The sequence below is a fragment of the Oncorhynchus keta genome, chromosome 2 (assembly GCF_023373465.1).
Source record: "Oncorhynchus keta strain PuntledgeMale-10-30-2019 chromosome 2, Oket_V2, whole genome shotgun sequence".
Classification (NCBI taxonomy): Eukaryota; Metazoa; Chordata; class Actinopteri; order Salmoniformes; family Salmonidae; genus Oncorhynchus; species Oncorhynchus keta.
The window spans coordinates 44962641-44984274 of NC_068422.1; the positions used below are offsets into that span (position 1 = coordinate 44962641).

General features: G+C 43.7%; 2 protein-coding genes across 2 annotated transcripts in view; both read left to right on the forward strand.

Annotated features, from left to right (window-relative positions):
- LOC118401088 (serine/threonine-protein phosphatase 2A 56 kDa regulatory subunit delta isoform-like) overlaps positions 1-21634 on the forward strand; it is a 633889-nt gene that overhangs the window by 211388 nt on the left and 400867 nt on the right. The window lies entirely within an intron of this gene.
- Positions 1-21634, forward strand: part of LOC118401128 (tight junction-associated protein 1-like) — a 130467-nt gene that overhangs the window by 74753 nt on the left and 34080 nt on the right. Inside the window, 3 exon segments of the mRNA XM_035798397.2 lie at positions 2618-2812; positions 6663-6691; positions 20263-20424. Coding sequence (XP_035654290.2) covers positions 2660-2812; positions 6663-6691; positions 20263-20424 — 344 coding nt within the window. The 5' untranslated portion in view covers positions 2618-2659.

Below are 21634 nucleotides of genomic sequence, written 5' to 3' on the forward strand. Positions count from 1 at the left end.
CCGATATATTGTGCACCCTACTTTGCAGCAATGGTAGTACAGGTGCAAGGCTTAAACTTTTTGAAAGGGACGCAGTGTGAGACCCAAACCGTTGCTGGCAGCAGGATTGTGAATTGAGACGTGGAATTTTCTGACCTTTTCGTATGGTTTTGATGAAAAACTGATGATTACAAAAAAAGGCGGTTTAAACGTGAAGATATTTTCCATTTGTCACATCCCTAATATGTATCTGCTCCTGTGTGTCATTATTTTAAGGTGGAAGAGCTGTGTTTTCCCATAATGATGATGTCGTTTTAGAAAATGGGATGTTGTGGTGTGAAAATATTTTTAAAAAATATATCTTTTTTAAAACATATTTTACATTGCTTATATTACCATAAATAAAACAATGAATGTTTTATGGTGTGCGAGTGTTCACCTTTTCCTTTTCAATGATGTTGGCTTGTGGCATCTATTTAATCTCTTGCAGCATGTCAGTATCATCATGCATCAGCTCAGAATAGTTTATTAGATTTCATGTCACGTACACAAGTATGTCAGTGACTAGGCTTTGCTATAGTGTGCTGTAGTCAATTTGACTTTGTTCTAAATACCGCTGTACCTGCTAGCAACTAGTATTGAGATGTCATCCTCCTTTAATCAGAATCATTTCATTTGATGTGCTGTAATTTCAGACATACTCACGGTTCCTTTACCTGACTGGCTCTGTGCTGTAATTGCGTCTGATCATTCATTCCAAGGCTGATTTAACTCGTGCACTCATTTACCCAGACCCCCTGTGTCTCATTCAAATACTGTCTTTAGGGAAATGGCATTCCAAAATGTTCATGTTCCAATTGAGGGCTGTCACTTCAGATTCACTGTGATTTCATCTCTGATAAGCTGAAGTTTGACTTCCTTTTATAAGATATCGTAAACTTGGCCTTAGTCAGTTATAATAATGGTGTTTTTCAGGCAGAGCTTTAACTTAGAAGACCCATCTGAAAAAAAATACTGATTTGGGGGATTTTCACAAAATGTAATGAATTGAATGGTCATTTGGAGGATGGATTGTTGACGTTTGACATTTTGTATCTAAAAGCATAATTGAGAAATAATTAATCAAAGTTGGCATATGACATTTTGGCCTTACCCAGGCCTCCTTTAAGACTCCATAATGTTTTATCTCTCTGCAATCTTACTCCATCCCATTGACCTTCTGATTTTGTCTGTATTCTAGCATCGCAACTTTATATAGAATTGGAAAACAAGACATAGCGGTGATTGGCTTTCCTCCATCTTTTTTTGTTTTTGCTTGCCCGGATGAAATTACATGCAGAACTATGTTTCATGAACGGAAGATAATCAAGCAAACATCTGCTCCTCAGTTGGCAATGGTGGTTGTGTGAAATTTGCATAAAGTAGAGCTCAACATTTTCTACTGCTCTGCTAGCAGGGTTCTCACTGCTCACCTTCCCACAACCCCCAGCACATTTCTCAGCGTGCCCTCGCTGAAAATGAATGGGGGCAGTACTTCTCTTGCCGACGCCGTATCTGGTAAAAACACGCTGTTAGACTGAGGGGGTTGAGACCTTACTATATTCCACAATAACGTTTTCCTAATCATTATTTATTTCAGAATGCTCTCATCAGGGATACAAATGGTTGTCCTTCAATCTATCAATTTTTCTATCTGAACCTTTTGAAATGATTTCTATGGCTTACACTGCAATGAGTGCATCAGACTGGCATTAGCAACATTGTATAATGGATATAGAGAGGACTACAGTATCCTAGTCTGTGCTGGCAGGAAGCATAGGCAGCTCTATGGTGTTTCTCCACTCACTGGCAATTTGATCCACAGGGCTATAGAGTGACTCAGCGGAAGCCAAGTTATCAATCAGAATGGATATAGTGACGCGTCCTTCTCTTGTTCAGCTTTAAGCTTTTTAGTCATTTATGACCACTAGTGTGGGTGTCTGTGTGCCTGTGTTCCTAAAAGTACCTTCCGGTGCATCAGTGTGTGCTTGTGGTCCATGGTTTGGTAGGAAATGAATCCACCCCACCCCCTAACGAATGTGGCTTGTTTTCCCGTTCTAAACTTAGCCCACTATAATCAATTCTGCCAGCCCGTGGACTGGAGTTTAAGAGTTCCTCTATTGGAAACACACTTCTGCTTGTAATCAATCGTAGGCTTGAGGGCATGCTCATATTTTCCTCTCTTTCTATTGCACATATACACATACTCTGCAGGCAGAATTGTGAGAGCAGATATTTTAAAAGCCCTCCACATCACAACACATAAATTGACATGTGTATGATGTTCATTTGAAGTGGCATCCCAAACCCCTCCCTCCACTCTCCACCACTAACAGTCTGCACCAGGCAGCCACTTTCTTTACTGTCCAATGCTGCTGCTCTCAAAGCCCTATTGATTCAAACCACTTTTTCGTTGCAGCCACTTTAGGAGAGCGCGAGAGCGGCAGAGTAGAGAGCCAGGGAGAGAGAGAATGGTTGTGTGAGAGAGGGAGAGAAAGACTGGGGAACTGGACACAGACCTTTACAGCTGGCTTTTTGCACAGAGCAGGACTCAGGGCTGCTGCTACCTCCACCACATCTAATGCTTGTCTCCTGGCAGGAATAACAAAACGGACAGACAGACGGACGCTGAACGCCAAGGATGACGAGCGCTGCCCCGGCCAGGAAGCCTTACCGCAAGGCTCCGCCTCAGCACCGCGAGACACGAAACAGCCTGCCCTTGTTTCGAGAGGACCTTAGTGGGAACACGCCGCCTGCCCACACCGCTGGCCCCAACCTGCCTGACCCCTGCCAGGTAATTCGCATTCCAAACCATACCCCAGGTTTTCAGCGATCAAGGTTCACAGACCCCTACCCAAAATGCCCAGTTAGTCCTGAGGGCCGCAATATATTCTCCCCCTCCTGGTCTCTGCTCTCGGACAGCGAACTGGACGTCTCCAGCCTGTCTAGCCTGGAGCTTACCGTCCTGCCCCCACCCCGCATCTTCAGCCATGGAGGCATCACCGTGGGCGTCACTGCCAACCAGACAGCCAGAGATCTACAGGGGACGAGCCACTTCTTGAGCCGCAGTGAGGGCTTACTCTCTCTATCTGGAGACGAGGACCTCAGCTCAGAGGACTCCCAGCGAGGTGGCCACTCCGCCTCCATAGCCCAGTCCAGTCGTAGCATGGAGCGCTCGCTGGCCTTCAAGGACAATGCAGAGATCCTGGTGCCCAGAGGTGGTCAGCACCACCAGCAGACATCCTTCCAGAGACCGGCCCTCCCTCCTAAGGGGATCCTAAAGCAGCCCAACCAGCTGGGCGCACACTTCTCAGACCTCAGGAAGTCCAAGTCTGTTGAAATGCTGGGCCAGAGCCGTGGCCGGAAACCCGAGAGCAAGTCTCTGGACAGGGAGCCTGAGAGGAAGGATCTGGGCAGGACCTCTTCTATCAGACAGGTTTCCCCATCTTCTACCTCATCCAGCTCAGCGCCCTCAGAGAGAAAGATACAGTTTCTGGAAAATAAGTTGAAATTCTCCAACTTCCTGAATGATGTCACCACTAGGGTCATCTGCCCTGCCAGAATGCAGATGCTGGGTGGAAAAAAGCAAGAGGCCCCAAGACCAGCTAAGGGTAACCAGCACCAGGCACAGAATGCCCCCCAGACTCCTGAAGTGAAGAAGCGAGGTGCCGAGAGGAAATCTGAGAAGAGCCGGCCGTGGGACGAGTGGTCCTCGGCGCTGAACAGGGACAGGCCTTCCAGGAAGGACAAAGAGGGCCTGCCCAAGACCTGGCGCATCCCCCTTAGGAAGGACAGCCCTGACCAGGATGAAAAGAAGCGTAGGGCAGACCCTGTCAGGGTAGACCCCCATCGAGAGGGAGCAAGGCCCAAAATGGAGGGGCCCATCTACAGTCATGTGGGGGGTGGAGGGGACTCCAGCTCCCGACGCAGCAGTGAGACTGATTGGGAGGACAAGAGTCGGCAAGGGGAGCATCACCAGCAACAACAGCACCAGCTCTCTCAGCTGGAGACCAGGACACAGCACAAAGACACTATGAGTAGACCCACAGCTAAATACGTGCCCCAGCCTCCTCAATCTGAGAGGGAACAAGTGACAACTGTATCACAACACAGCTCTTTTTCAATTTTATCACAGATCAAGGTATGTGAGGAGAATTTCTCCTTCTTTCCCCCGTTCATTGTTGTACGCCTTCCAGAAAAATAATTGGAAGCCTTCTCAACCAATTTCTGTGTATTGTGTCAAGAGATGATTCAACCTGCGAGTTGCTTAGCTACAACTCTCGTTATATTATAAATAGAAATTACATTCGCCATTAACGGAAGGTAAGTCGCCTCCCTAGATGGCTTGAAAGAGCATTCAAGTGGCATTCACTAGCCAGCATTCTAGTTCAATCCAAACTGAAAAGTTCAGTCTTGTGCAGCTGTGTCATGTGAGTCTATCATTTTACTTTTAGATACCTTTATTTTTTTGTACGGTATTCTGCTCTAGCTACAGTTGCAGCCAAATATATTGGCTCACTTTTCTTTAAAAAAAAGAAAAATCCTCCGAAAATTCTAAAATAATTAGAAATTGAAAAGTGTCTGTTCTCATCTTGTTATTTGATTGTCAACATTGCAGAACCAATTTTATTTTTGTTAACTTCAGACAAATGGACACATTTTTGGCAACCTGGAGCTAGTACTCGGTTGCACAGCTTTTGGTCAAGATAACTGCCAACAAATGCTTCTTGGAGTCACCAATGAGATTGCTGGACATTTCTACTGATAATTTTGCCTACTTTTCAGCAGCAAATTGCTCTAATTCTTCAATGTTTGAGGGGTGCCCTCCACCAACTGCTGTTTTCAGGTCTTGCCGAAGGTTATGGATGTGATTCAGATCTGGACTCTTTGCTGGCCACTCCAACAGTCCAGCATCTCTTTTTGAACCATTCCTGGGTGCTTTTTGATGTGTGTTTGGGGTCATTGGCTTGGTGCAAGACCCAAAACCATCAATGGAGACCCAGTTTTTGGACACTAGGTTGAACACAGGACCCCAAAACACATGATTTGCTGATTTCATGTCTTGCACACGTTAAAGGCACCCAGTACCAGAGGCAGCAAAGCAACGCTACAGCATTGTCGAACCTCCCCCATGTTTGATTGTAGGGAGGGTGTTTTTCTTAAATTGAAAACTTAATTTAGTCGTCAGTAAATACAGCACTGATCTCTATAGTCAAAGAACTTGGTCCGTAGATCATTTCCCCCAGGATTTAGGCTGGTTTAGGTGGGTTTCATGCATCAATCGGGCTTTCTTTTGTCTCCTTCCACAGTGAGGTCTTCCTATGTTAACCAACAACTAAATTAAGCATTCAAAGAAATGTACACCCTCCCTATAATCAAACATGAGGGAGGTTCGACAATGCTGTGGGGTTGCTTTGCTGCCTCTGGTACTGTGAGCCTTGAATGTGTGACATCATGAAATCAGCCAATTATGAAGGTGTTTGAGTGTAATGTTCAACCTTGTGTCCAAAAGCTGTCTCTGTTGAAGGTTGTGGGTCTTCCAGCAGGACAACTCCAAAGAAACATCAAAAGCACACTGGAATAGTTCAATAAACAGTGGACTGTTCTGGATTGGCCAGAGGTGAGGCCATAACCTATGGCAGGAGCTGAAAACAGCAGTTGGAGGTTACCCCTCCAACATTGAAGAATTAGAGCAATTTGCTGCTGAAAATCTGCAAAATTGCCAGTAGAAAGGTTCAGCAAGCTCAAAGATGGCTAAAATAAGAGTTGGTCTGCTGTTATCTTGGCCAAAGGCTGTGCAACCAAGTACTAGCTCCGGGGTGCCAAAATTTTGTCCATGCAGTTTGTCTTTATTTTCTAAATGAAAATAGTAAACTTAAGTTTACAAAAATATAATTTGTTCTGCAATGACGAAAATCGATTAACAACGTGTGGGGACCAAATGTTTTATTTAAATTATGCCTCTAACGATTATTCTTAATTATTAAAGTGCAATTATCCTACAGAGATGAGACTACCATATTCTTAAATATAATGCTGATAACTAGCCTCTTAAGTGCTGTAGATGTGCAGATGGCCCCTCTGTGTAAACGGATGGCATTTTTAGTTGGCAGAATGACAGGGGCTGTCAAATTGATTTCATAGCTCCATGAGGCGTGTACTTATTGACCTATGCAGCTAAGAGAGACACAATTTAAACTTATGCCCTGGCTGCTCATCTCTGTAAACCTTTGGCTTCAACAGAAATGTGGCCAACACTGAAAACTACCAAGGAATCTGTGCAGTGCAAAATTCTTTATTATAAACATAGAACCTGTGTACAATTTATGCTTCAACTTCTACCTTGAAAGCCAGTGATTGTTGACATTGTGGATTGTTGTCGGAGTGCGTCTCAGCTTTTTCCAAGGTCTGCTCACTGCCCGTCTCGCTCAATGCCTCAAGGTTGTAGATAGCCTTTTTAAAAGTAATTACCAATGTTTTCCCCCATATGGCAGAGTTTGCCAGGGCAGCTGATAATTTTATGTATTTTTATTTCTTGACAATGCTTTATTCTCAGGAAATTACAGCCAGTCCAGCAAAATCTCTGTTTTGTTGCAAACATATCCACAATGGCCAAATGTAATGGGATGTTTCTGTTGTTGCAGGACTCCTTATCAGATGCAGACAGGATCAAGTAAGTGGTTATTTTATCTCCTCATGCTTACTTTGATAAATATATGTTGTTTTCTGTGAAATGCTTCAGCCACAGGATTGAAAATACCCAAATTTGACTTTGTTTAAACAAACAGAAAAAAGTCAACTTATGCATGTCTTGGCATGGTTCTTTGGCGATGGGTTTCTGTATCTATTTGCCTGCCTCACTTTATACAGTGTACTGTATAACTCTGTCTTTACTGTGTGTGAAGCTGTAGCCCTGGGTGGCAAGACCTGATTGGCAGTGGGTAGATAGGCTGCTTATAGTGGACAGCCAGGTTGGCACCGAGCCATGGCCACAGCCAGCCTTTCACTGGAACCCCCCAGCTGCTCCGGTCTAGACGCTTCCTGGGGAGAGGGAGCCGGGCAGGCCACATGTAGTCCTCTTTAAAACAACCGATCCCAGTCCTCTTTAAAGTGAACGCTGGGTTGGGCCCCTCCAGTAGCGCAGGGGATGAAAGGCACTGTAGTAATGCCACAGGGCTAGAGGTGTTACTACAGACCCAGGTTCATTCCCGGGCTGTGTCACAACTGGCCGTGGACGGGAGTCCCATAGGACGCCGCACAATTGGCCCATCGTTGACCAGGTTAGGGGAGGGTTTGGCTGGGGAGGCTATACTTGGCTCATCGTGCCCTAGCGACTCCTTGTGGCAGGCCAGGCGACTATAGGCTGACCCTGGTTGCCAGTTGAATGGTGTTTCTTCTGACACAATGGAGCGGACTGGCTGCCAGGTTAAGCTGGCGGGTGTTAAGGGTCATTCTTTTTGGAGGACGCATGACTCCCCCCTTCGCCTCTCCTGAGCCCGTTGGGGAGTTGCAGCGATGAGACACGATTGAAATTTGGGGAGAAAAAGAGGGTAAAAATAAGCTAAATAACTATTCTTTGTGTTCACACTGCCCTTGCCTTTATGAGAGGACTCGACTCTTTTGCCAGTTCACTTCATCTATTTTGTGGTCCGAGTCCTCTTTGCATTCACATTGCTATGTTTAGAGAGGAACCAAGATCTTTTTCCAACATTCACTCAATGTACTGTGGGTTTTTACGAAGTGCAGGACAAGCCATTCCATCAGAATGTGTTATGGAACAGCGAAATATACCTACTTCAAGTGCATTCGGAAAGTGTTCAGACCCCTTGACTTTTTATTTTATGTTACAGCCTTATTCTAAAATTGATTAAATATGTTGTTTTCCTCATCAATCTAAACTCAATACCCCATAATGACAACGCGAAAACAGGTCTTTAGAAATGTTTGCAAATGTATTAAAAATAAAAACCGATAACTTATTTACTTACGTTTTCAGACCCTTTGCTATGAGACTCGAAATTGAGCTCCGGTGAATCCTGTTTCCATTGATCATCCTTGAGATGTTTCTACAACTTGATTGGAGTCCACCTGTGGTAAATTCAATTGATTGGACATGATTTGGAAAGGCACACATCTGTCTATATAAGGTCATGCAGTTGACGGTGCATATCAGAGCAAAAACCAAGCAATAAGATCAAAGGAATTGTCCATAGAGCTCAGAGACAGGATTGTGTCAAAAGCACATACCTGGGGGAAAGGTACCAAAACATTTCTGCAGCATTGAAGGTCCCCAAGAACACAGTGGTCTCCATCATTCTCAAATAGAAGAAGTTTGGAACCAACAAGACTCTTCTTAGAGCACGCCGCCTGACCAAACTGAGCACTTGGGGGAGACCAAGAACCCTGACAGAGATCCAGAGTTCCTCTGTGGAGATGGGAGAACCTTCCAGAAGGACAGCCATCTCTGCAGCATTCCAATAATCAGGCCTTTATGGTAGTGGCCAGACGGAAGCCACTCCTTAGTAAAAGGCACATGACAGCCTGCTTGGAGTTTGAAAAAAGGCACCTTAATGACTCTGACCATGAGAAACAAGATTCTTTGGTCTGATGGAACCAAGATTGAACTCTTTGGCCTGAATGCCAAGCATCACATCTGAAGGAAACCTGGCACCATTTCTATGGTGAATCATGATGGTGGCAGCATAATGCTGTGTGGATGGTTTTTCAGCGGCAGGGACTGGGAGACATAACAGGATTGAGGGAAAGATGAACGGAGCAAAGTACAGAGAGATCCTTGAAGGAAACCTGCCCCAGAGTGCTCAGGACCTCAGACTGGGGCAAAGGTTCACCTTCCTACAGGACAACGACCCTAAGCACCCAGCCAAGACAACACAGGAGTGGCCTCGGGACAATTCTCAATGTCCTTGAGTGGCCCAGTCAGAGCCCGGACTTGAACACGATTTTAACATCTCTGGAGAGACCTATTTTTTTAGAACTATTTTTCTACATTATAGGATAATAGTGAAGACATCAAAACTATGAAATAACACTAATAGAATAATGTAGTAATCAAAAAAGTGTTTAACAAATGAAGATATATTTTATATTTGAGATTCTTCAAAGTAGCCAGCCACCCTTTGCCTTGACAGCTTTGCACGTGCTTGGTATTCTCTCAACCAGCTTCATGAGGTAGTCACCTGGAATACATTTCAATAATCAGGTGTGCCTTGTTAAAAGTTCATTTTTGGGATTTCTTTCCTTAATGCATTTGAGCCAACCAGTTATGTTGTGACAAGGTAGCGGTGGTATACAGAAGATAGCCCTATTTGGTAAAATACCAATTCCATATTATGGCAATAACCGTTCAAATAAGCAAAGAGAAATGACAGTCCATTATTTTAAGAAATTCGAATCAGTCAATCAGGAAAATTTCAAGAACTTTGAAAGTGCAATTGCAAAAACCACTAGCTCTCATGAGGACCGCTACAGGAAAGGAAGACCCACAGTTACCTCTGCTACAGAGGATAAGTTAACTAGAGTTACCAGCCTCAGAAATTGCAGCCCAAATAAATGCTTCATGGAGTTCAAGTAACAGACACATCTCAACATCAACTGTTCATAGGAGACTGCGTGAATCAGGCCTTCATGGTTGCATTTCTGAAAAGAAACCACTACTAAAGGACACCAATAAGAAGAGACTTGCTTGGGCCAAGAAACACGAGCAACAGGCATTAGACAGGTGGAAATCTGTCCTTTGGTCTGTTGAGTCCAAATTTGAGGTTTTTAGTTCCAACCGCTGTCTTTGTTAGACGCAGAGTAGGTGAATGGATGGTCTCTGCATGTGTGGTTCCCACCGGGAAGCATGGACGTGGTGGTTTGGGAGTGCTTTGCTGGTGACACTAATTTATTTAGAATTCAACTCAAACGCAAAAATATTCCTAAAAATATTTAACCTCCATACATTAACAAGTCCAATGGCTCAAATGAAAGATAAACACCTTGTTTATCTACCCAGCAAGTCAGATTTCTAAAATGTTTTACGGCGAAAACATAGCACATATTTATGACAAACCACCACCGAAAGACACGGCTAATTTGCATAGCCAAGTTGAAAAAAATATGCAATCAACAAACGCAGGATTAAAAGAAAAATAATGCACTAACCTTTTGAAATCTTCATCAGATGACAGTAATATAACATGTTACACAGTACATTTATGTTTTTTTCAATAATATGCTATATATATCCATAAATCTCTGTTTACAATGATGCATCGTTCAAAAAATGCTATTCAAATGTCCTGAGAAATGACGATAGCTCCGGCAGATAACGTCAGCTAACAAGGAATACACATCATAAACTTTGACTAAATATGCATGTTCTACATATATATATATAGTTAGATACACTTCTTCTGAATGCAATCGCTGTGTTACATTTATTTTTAACGTTACAGGTTTCGTTCACTAGGCTATACTATGAGACGGCGCTCAAAAAGTAGCATTATGGCTCCTCTATCTTGGAGTCCACATAAACCCAAATTTACCACATAAATATTCCCTTACCTTTGCTGTTCTTCCATCAAAAGACCTGGAAGGAATTATACTTACCAAAAGCAGGGTTTAGTTTTGCAGTCTGTGTCTTTCGGTTCTCAAAAACAACACATTTCTGTTGAAATGTAGCCAAAAGTCAAGTGGATGCGCACCAAAACGTCGAACTTACATATATGTCGATTAAACTTGTCAAATTAACTTCATAATCAAGCTTTAACATGTTATAAAGGTGTACAGCAATCGTTAGGATGAACAGAAACACAGGCACCGTTAGTAATCTATCTTGGAAAAAAGACAGGACTTGACCAGAGCGCGCATAAAAGTGACCTGTTTTTTCGAGTGACCGAAAGGTTTCGGCCAGCCAAAACTCTCGTGAGCGCGCGATTCTCACAATGAGAAGCTCCATTGAAAGCTGAGATCGCGCTGAAGACAGAGAGACTGTTCCCAGAACTGTAACTGCTTGGGAGGGTGGGGGCGATGATGTCAAAGTTGGGCCAACTTTTCTGATGACAAGAGAGAGTTTGGGAGAATGACTGCCCTGAGAGTTCTGCTTTACATACAGACATAATTTAAACGGTTTTAGAAGCTTTAGAGTTTTCTATTCAATAATATTTTTTATTTGCATATATTAGCAACTTTTGACAAAAAAAAATGGTTTACTATGGGCACGCAATTACTCCAGCGGGGGCAGTAGACAGCCCTATCCCCATGATTAACCAACATGGCTTTCTGCAGTGATAGTCCCACTAAGCGCAAACCAGATGGGATTTCATTTGTTTTTCAACAGGACAATGACCCAAAACACACATCCAGGCTGTGTATTTGACCAAGAATGAGAGTGATGTGGTGCTGCGTCAGATGACCTGGCCTCCACAATCACCCGACCTAAACCCAGGTGAGATGGTTGGAATTAGTTGGACCGCAGAGTGAAGGAAAAGCAGCCAACAACTGCTCAACATACGTGGGAACTCCTTCAAGGCTGTTGGAAAAGCATTCCAGGTTAAGCTGGTTGAGAGAATGCCAAGAGTGTGCAAAGCTGTCATCAAGGCAAAGGGTGGCAACTTTGAAGCATCTCAAATAGAACATATATTTTGATGTAACACTTTTTTGGGTACTACATGATTCCATATGTGTTATTTCATAGTTTTGATGTCTTCACTATTATTCTACAATGTAGAAAATAGTGAAAATAAAGGAAAACCCATAGGTAGGTGTGTCTAAACATGACTGATTCTATAAACCTGTTTTTCCTGTGTCATTATGGGGCATTGTGTCTAGATTGATGAGGAAATAAAAATGTAATCCATTTTAGAATAAGGCTGTAACGCAACAAAATATGGAAAAAGTCCAGGGGTCTGAATACTTTCCAAATGCACTGTACATTTTAAGAGCAAATATTGCATTTAGTTAAAAGGTGAGCCATAATATTTGCAATCAGAAAATACTATTAAAATAGTAAATATTATTGGTAACAGAATAAATAGCATAAGAATAACCACTGATTAAATAATGCTGTAATTGAAAATTGTACACCCATTGTAGGCCCCTTTTAAGAGCTAGAAATGATTTTGTACCCAATGTTGTGATTCTCACCAAATATGTTGGTGACACTATTTAAACCCCACAATCGAATAAACAGTTTATGAAGCTCTTAGCCTATAGATCACATATCCCAAACAAATACTCTGAACTAAAAACTCAAACATTTTTACTGTCTGTGCATCCTTGAAGATCGCTAATCAATATCCAAAAACAGCACAAGTTTTTTTCGCCGAACCTGGGGTGTAATCATTGGCCAAACAGTGAACTAAAACAAGAGTTTCTATTGGACAAATTCAGGTAGGTTTCTCCCCGTTCTGTCTGCTTCCGTTTAAGAAATGCTTTGCAACAGAATTTGCATAATGAATACGACCCTACATATCATCTTCTCTCTTTTGTGGCACCAATGTGAAGGGTTATGGCAGGGGAAATGACGTTGCAGTAATCTAGTGTGTATGCGGGAATAATGACAAGGGAACCTGCAGAGCTTTGTGTTCACATTGCCTAAAAAATAGGGAACCGGACCATGGAATTCAAGTGAAACGAACTCTCGATGGTCTCAGTTCGGTTTGCTTCGTGGGCTCTTTTGAAGGGTCGGAGGTCCTTTGGAGTCTTCACGCTGCACCAAAAAATAAGCGAATCGCACTTAGTTCACAAAAATTGGCTGAAAGTGACCAAGTGTGAATACACCCTCAGACACCCAGCCTCTGCGTCAGTAGCACTGAGATGGAGGGGAGGGAGGGTTCATAGAGATGTGGGAAATCCCATCTGGTGCGATGATGACTAGGCCCTGCGGTGTGTTCGAATGGGCACTGCACAGGTGGGCGAACGGAAGAGGAGCAGGTTGCTGTTAGCACCAACATCTGTCAACCACACAACCCTCCTCCCACCCCAGACTGGGCTCAGAGTGAATCTGTGTGATCAGTGCCATCTCCCTGCCGGACCTCCCTGAGAGCCTCGGCAGTCCTGGCTGTGAAAGCACACACCTGCTGCTGCCACACAGCTAATGATGAGTCAAAGCAGAGACCGACCACTAGTTTTAGTTACAGATGGCACTCTCACCTCAATCAGTCCTCCTGTCCTCCTCCGCTCCACTTCCTCTCCCACAGGAATCCCTATACTCAGCTAATTACTACTAAATCTATCAAGTGTGTGTGTGTCACAGTGCCTGTGTTTTTGAAGTTTCATCTTATCCTCTCACAGTGAAGTCTAGCGCAGTCTCTGTCTCTGTGGTACGCTACAGGTGAAGTGCCCTTTGGTGTCAGTGAACAAGCTGTGACGTGCGCGCTAGGGTAAATGTTGTCAGGCCACTATCCACATGTATGGGCATCAGACTGCAATGCATAATGAATTTCCGCTGACGTAGCGGCTGTTGGATCCTCCCTCCCTCCCTCTTCCCTGTGGTGGGAAATGCTGGTAAGCTGCTTTGTGGCACACAGGCAACATAATCGATTGGCCTAGATGCCCCTGTGCTCGTGTGGGATGTTGAATAATTCTGTGGGAGATGACCTGTGTCTGACAACCGGACCTGAGCTGAGTGCTGCTGTTAATGAGTACTGCCCAGTTGCCCACTCTTGCCCTGGAATTCCTCAAGGCACCAAGCCTCTACAGAGGCTAGAGCATGTTCTGTCTCCCCAGTAGTAGAGCGGTTTTGTCATGGCTGAATCTTGGCTGTTGGTCTACTGCATATGCTGCAGAGGACTGTGAGGAGCAAATCTCCCAACATATGTTTCTCAGATGAATGGGATTACCGACACGTCGATTGACGGACAGATCTTTCTCTCTCCCTCCTTCCACCATACCCCTCCGAATGGGGAACATGTCAGAAAAAGTCCAGCTCGGCCAGGAATAGTTTCCCATTCTCCGCTGGAACCTTGCTGTGCCTCAAGAGTTTTCAACTGCCTCTCAACCAGCCATGCTCAACCATGCTCATTTTAATTAGGCTTTTTGTTTACCTCTCTTCCCATATGCCGGGTCTGATTTTCTGTTTGGTTGACCAGACGTAACACGCATCCTTCCAGCCTTTATCTCGAGACGTGTACCTGTTGTATTCTGTCACTCAGTGTCAGGTTGTGACTACCATGGGATAAGGGGCCTATGAAAGACCGATAAGAAGCGACAGGGATGAGATGACTGACGATGTTGTTGCCGTGAAGCAGTCAGGGAAATAGACATCAGAGGCCTAGGGATGGCTGTCGGTCTGTTGGCCATCCTAAGAGTTGCTGTTGGGTGTTTCGATGTAGGCCAATGGCAAATGAAGTTTTTTTTCTTTCAAATTTTGATAGCATTTCATTTTTTCCCCAGCTCACTATGATGAACATGCCTACCACTCTGATCACAAGGACAAAGTTTAATGCTTGTAAAAAATATAAAAAACTGATCTCTGAGAACGTCTTACAATCCCAGTCTTTCAAATTACTTTCTGAAAACTTTTGAATCTCTGTTTTCTCTTATCGCAGTTATTTCCCCAATGTGCCACTCTCCTCCACCTCTTTGTTGGCTCCTGTGGAGCATCTCAGTATGCAAGGCTGTTAGAGCTGTTTGTAACACAGCCGAAAAAGTATCCCAACCACTGTGGACTCAGGTGATAGGTTCTCTGAAGTTGCAAGACCCTTTCATGCTGTGATATGCTTATTTTGCTTTGCTGTTGTAAATCATCCAGGTTAGATCCGAAGTTCCTGATACCTTGCTTTTATATACACACTGCATTGGTTAGCAGGAGTTGAGTTCTGTGTAAATCTTGTATTGTACCATATAATGCATCTACATTTTTCCTCAATGCTTACATTTACAGCAGAATAGCTATTCTTTACCCAAGGCATAAGCTTAGCTTCTTATAAAGGTCAAATAGGAGGCGCTTATTTGTAACCTGTGCGGTGTGAAATTAAAATGTTTCCATCATTGATGCTGACCCTGGAGCAATTGGGGTTACGTTCCTTGACAATCGACAGATTTTTCACCTAGTCGACTCTGGGATTCAAACTAGCAACCTTTCGGTTACTGGAATAACGCTCTTACCGCTCGGCTATCTGCTGCCCCACACTGTGTGCTTAGGGTCGTTGTCCTGTTGGAAGGTGAACCTTTGCTCCAGCCTGAGGTCCAGAGCGCTCTGGAGCAGGTTTTCATCAAGGATTTCTCTTACTTTGCTCTGTTCATCTTTCCTTTGACCCTGACTAGGTAGGGAGCTACAAAGGAAGGAGCAGGACCTTGGTCAGCTCCAGTCCCTGCCCGCTGAAAAACATCCCCACAGCATGATGCTGGCACCATCATGTTTCACCGTAGGGATGGCCAGATTTCCTCCAGACATGACGCTTTGCATGCAGGCCAAATAGTTACATTTTGTTTTCATCAGACCAGAGAATCTTGCTTCTCATAGTCATGCGTACAGAGCACACGTTTATCTCAAGTAAACTTGTACAGGGTTACAGGGTATTACCTAATCAAAAGAGAACTATCGCACTCGCCCACAAGCTTGGCTGTTGCGTAAAACCTGCAAATTCAGACAAATCTAAAAGGGTTTGCACTCAAAAATATGTTGCATAAAGCTTATTCTATGTTATTTCATTATTTTCACTGCAAAAGGGATAGAATACACAAACGTTTCGGCTTTACAACCTTTAGTGTGTCGATACAATTTTATTTTAATTCAAAATAGCATTTGTACAGAACAACAGATGAGCAGCAGGTCCTTCTAATCACGGTTGCCATTCATCTGCCAAACAGGGATGTGGCTTTTCTGGTCTACCTGTATAGAAATTAGTCACAAAGAAATAGTTATAGGGTATGGGAGTGGTCACGAAGGGTAACTCAGAAATCATTACCGCCCCCGGTGTTTGCTCACTACAAAGTACAGTTGCAAAGAAAAAGCCATATCAGACTGGCCTATAAAAAGGAAAAGATTAAGATGGGCAAAATAAATTACACTGGACAGAGGAACTCTGCCTAGAAGGCCAGCATCCCAGAGTCACCTCTTCACTATTGATGTTAAGACTGTGTTTTTTTGCGGGTACTATTTAATGAAGCTGCCAGTTGAGGACTTGAGGCGTCTGTTTCTCAAACTAGATGCACTAATGTACTTGTCCTCTTGCTCAGTTGTGCATCAGGGCCTCCCACTCCTCTTTCTATTCTGGTTAGAGCCAGTTTGCTCGGTTCTGTGAAGGGAATAGTACACAGCTTTGTACGAGATCTTCAGTTTCTTGGCAATTTCTCACATGGAATAGCCTTCATTTCTCAGAACAAGAATTGACTGATGAATTTCAGAAAAGTTATTTGTTTCTAGCCATTTTGATCCTGTAATCGAACCCACAAAGGCTGATGCTCCAGATACTCAACTTGTCTAAAGAAGGCCAGGTTTATTGCTTCTATAAACAGAACAATTTTTCAGCTGTGCTAAGATAATTGCAAAACGGTTTTCTAATGATCAATTAGCCTTTTAAAATGCTAAACTTGGATTAGGTAACACCACGTACCATTGGAACACAGGAGTGATGGTTGCTGATAATGGGCCTCTGTATGCCTATGTAGATATTCCATTAGAAATCAGCCGATTCTAGCTACAATAGTCATTTACAACATTAACAATGTCTACACTGTATTTCTGATTCATGTGATGTTATTTTAATGGACCAAAAAAATGGCTTTTCTTTCAAGAACAAGGACATTTCTCAGTGACCCCAAACATTTGCACGGTAATGTATGTTTGATAGATTTCTTGAACAGTTATCGGTGAATAAAGGTGAATTCTGGAAGGAAGAATTTAAATAGTCTGTCAATGTTTTTATTGACAATACACTTGATGCCATTACGGCTATCATTGAAAGTAAGTAAGTAGTTTACAGAACTTGATTCTGTTTTTGTTAAGAAACTGGTTTCTGTTTAAACTTGTGTTTTGAGCTTTGTCAAGCCAGGCATCAGGGTATCTTCTCAAGCGAAAACGCTCAAGGAGAGGGTGAATACTATCTGTAGGTTTTCTGTAAACTTAAGTACTTGTTACAAAAGGGACAATCTATATCTAAGAAATCTATAGTTAATGCTATTTTCCGTAGTGAAGGAAATTGTTTGATTGTAGTCAAGAAGTTGATTTAATTTCGGAACCCGTTCAGATCATAAAGCAATCTTCTGTATATCGGGTCCAATATTTAACATGATCTTTGTAAGGATTATTTTCTTGAATAAAATCCCATTCGAATTTTCCCAAGAATAGATTTGTGTAGTTGGGAGCTAATGGAGTTCCCATTGCTGTTCCAAAAGTCTCTAGGTAGTGGTATTTATCAAATAGAAAATGGTTTTTAGTAAGCATTAGTTGTGCAAGCACAATTATGTAGGTGTGTCAGTGCCATGGACAGCTCTACAGGCACCAACTTGGGCTGGTGATCCATGGAAGATGCTGTAACTCAGCTGGTGCAAGCCCAAAGCCTCCTTGCCCTTCAGGAGGCCTTCACACAGCTTCGTCAAGCCATGCTTCGGCCGAATCGAATGGTGGAACCAGGCAAGATCCACGCCAAGCTAACTGTTGAAGATGACAAGGAGCTTATCTAGAGGTATTTGAGCGCACCACAGAGAAAGAGCGATGTCCCTAGGAGGACTTGGCTGGCAAAGTGGCCCCTTTCTGACTGGAGAAGCCCAGAAGGCCTGTAGGGACTTGGTGATGTCGACAACTATGCTGCTCTGAAAACTGACATCTTGGCCCATTTTATAGGCACAACCTACCAACCCGGGCACAACTGTTCCACTCCTGGGCCTATTATGGCAACGCCCCAGTAAGACCTCAAATACCCGAGCTGGTTAGATTAACTACAAGTTGGCTTACCACGGGGGACGGGCCATCAGCTATAGATTGACTGGTAATAGACAAATGTATCCTCCCCACCGACGCAAAGCTCCATGCTGCCCAGAGCAACCCCTGTCAGTTGATGCCCTGCTCGCTCTTAATAGAAAATCACCAGGTTATTGTGGAGGTGTTTGCGAAGGCCAGAGCCCAGTAGGCCTGAAGTCAAGGCCCAAACCAACGCGTGGTAGAAAGGGAGACACCTATATGAACCCCACTTCAAGACGGCCTCCTATTACTGAACCCAGATCACCCCCGAGGCGGCGGCGGCTGCTAGTTAGCGGGAGCCAGAGAAGGTGTTACAACTGTGGCCAGAAGGGACACCTGGCCTGGAGCTGCCCAGGAAACGAGTCCTTGCCGACGGCCAGTCACTATCTGCTGGGCCCATGAAGCAACTGCAGCCCCCCAGATCCAAAAGATGCGGGTCTCCCGCTGTCTTATTTTAGTGTGAGTTTCACCTCTGACTCCCCTGGGCTGCCACAGTATATAGTTATGAGACATCAAGAGCAACTGTTTGACTAATGGATAAATGTGTTAGTCCACATAACGAGACACTTTCTGTTTGGGAGGCAGTACCTGAAACGATAGGTCTTAATGGAGGGTCTGTGGTAGATTTGTGTCTAAACTGTAGGTTTTGGGACAAAGATATTTAAATTCCTGTTCTGTCATCCATTTATTTTGAAGTTCTTTAACGAGGACTTTATTTATTGAAAATCTATTTCTTGTAACATATATTTTTAATCATCTAACATACTATTTTTTCGATATACATCTTAGTATTAGAAATCACAATTCCACCTCCCTTATGTCATCAAGAGCTTTCCTGGAAGGTATTGTTTACGTTGTAAATGTGGACTTTCACTTTGTTTCTTTAGTTGGATGTCAATGACATTTTTTACCAGTCTGCAAAATGTACTTACTGATGGGTTATTTACAAAAGGACTAAAGGTACTGGGTAGTACCCACAGACTGTGCCAAATACCAATTTTCTGCCTGTTACTCAAACCTGTGCCCTGAAAGAGCCCAGAAGAAAGCGTGAAATCCTGTGTATATTTATAGAGTAAAACATTGGTCGCCCCCCCCACCAACCAGAACATACCACAAATCATTGATGTTCTCTTTTCTTGTGCCGTTCTGGTTGGCATGTGTGTCTGCATACGTAGGCTAAATGTGTGTGTATTCCTTCCTTCCCCTCTCTCTTAAGCAGTAGACTTAGTGAAGAGGACTACCCTCTGGCTCTGGGAGTGTCAGGATGGGACCTCACGTCGATTTTAAAGATTTAGTGTCCGCAAGCTGATAGGTGTGGAAAAAGTCCAATTGATCTTTGTAGACGCAGCACGGGGGAACAGACAGCGGTGTGAGGGCTAATTTGATTCCACACTGTCACACCCAATCACACCCTGACACAGGGTAACGCACCTGGATGCTGCTGATGTGGTCCCATGTCTGCCTAATCAATTGCCTGGCTCTCACAACCTAATCTGAGCAAGAATCTGGAAGTCACAGCCTAAACGTACGTCAGTGGACGGCAGTTATGAGCTTTCCGCTGCGAACTCGCTGCCCGTATCTGCATATCCTCCTCTCTCCTGCTTTCTTTGTGCTTTTTATTGAGCTATCTGTTGTTGCTGATTGGATGTGTCAGTGACATGTTGAAAAACCCCGTGGTCTTGTTTTAACCGCTGTCATGCATCTGAGCCAGATTGGACAGACTCTGAGAGAACTGTGGTTTTAATAGACGTGTGCAGCCAGCAGTGGCTGGATGCTGCGTGGTGTGATGCGCTGTGTGGTGACAGGATTGGGGACATTGGGTTGTAGCAGATACCGTCCCCCCAGCATCCTGACAGTATCTCCCATTAAATCCACAGACACACTAGGACAAAGGGACCTGGGCAAAGTCAGGCAATCACCCAAGACACAGGCCGCTCGCCTGCCCGCTGCAGATACACACACACAGGGCTGTGGTCAACCATGTGCTCTCTCTCGCACACCCAAAAAATGTATATGTCATAAATATGCACTCATATGCATGCACTAGCAAAATGAATTACTTTCTTTCGCATACCAGTTTTCCCTTATTATGCTTGTCATAGTTGTTAATTATGATTGTTCTCTATTCCCCATTTTGATATTTTGCCATTCACTCAAATTCAGTTTGTCAGTTAACTGTGTCTCCCTGAATTCTGTGGCTGAAGCAAGTTCTCATGGCTCTCTGTTCGTCTTGTCAGTCTAGTCACTGTGAAATACGATACTGTCTGTGAATCATTCCACTGCACCTGGGCTGACTGCCCCCCACACCTCCCTCTCCACCCATCCCTCCCCTCCAGGATCCTGCAGCAACAGAATGAAGACCTGCGCCGTCGGCTCTCCCACACCACCCACAAGATGGAGGCCATGGAGACAGAGTTTGAGACCAGCCGCCACTACATGCGGGAGGAAATGGGTCGTACCCGCGACGACCTGGAGAAGATGAGAGACAAGTTCCGCAGGTGACGAGTTTGACCTCCCTCATTTTTCTGAGCCAATTGTCAGTGTCTCGCTATCTCGTAACACAGATAATATTCCCTTATACCGCACACTGCGCTCACTCACTTCCTCTCCCCAACACTTTTTTTCAGAAAGATTAAATGAATACCTTCCTCGGCAATCCATTTTTAATGAATTTGATCAAAGCTGTTGAATTAATTAGATCTTAGCTGTCTGATTATGCATCTAGTTGTTACTTTAATTCCCTCAACCTCCGGGCATGTTGAATTGCCTGTTTGAGAATGTTTTGTTAAGTTTCTGCCACATGGAACATTGCCAGGAAGTCCATGCTGTTTTATCTACACACACGTTGTCTGGATGTTGTTTGTTTCTCAATACACACGGGAAACTGTTGAGCGTGAAAAACACAGCAGGGGTACAGTTCTTGACACAAACCTGTACGCTTGGCACCTACTACCATACCCTGTTCAAAGGCCCTTAAATCATTCGTCTTGCCCCGATTCATGTCTCAGTTGTCTCAAGGCTTTACAAATCCTTCTTTAACCCATCTCCTCCCCTTCATCTACATTGATTGAAGTGGATTTAACAAGTGACATAAATAAGGGAGCATAGCTTTCACCTGGATTCACCTGGTCAGTCTGTCATGCAAAGAGTTCTTAATGTTTTGTACACTCGGTGCATATCTATATTTCATAATGTTGTTGTTCAATCGGAGGATATTGCCCCAGGGCTCTTCTGTGCCCCACCACACTTTCTCTGTCAGCCCTAGTTGGTGATAGCACCAGGCCTTCCTCTATAGTACATGGCCACCAGTCTTTCAGAACCTGATTAAAAGCAAATGCTTCTCCTACATATGATTATTCTGGTTTGCTGTGTTTACTTTCCCTGGCTACGCACCTGCAACCTCCCAGCTCTTGATTAAGAAATCCATCTTTACACATCTGCTTGTCAATCAGGTTAATTCTGAAGTAAAAGGCAAGCCAAGTCCCATCTGCGTACGACTTGTAGCTTGTTAAATAACGATTTACATTATTCACCGTTTACAGTTAACGTTTAAAAGCTTATTGACAGATCGAATAGATTTCTGAATTTAACACTTGAACCACTAAAGCAGTCATTTGGACTTTTCATGATTTAAAAAAATAAAATAGTGACTTATGCCCCCTTCTGTCCTTGACTTTTTCTAAATAAGTCTAAAAACACACTGTCCTT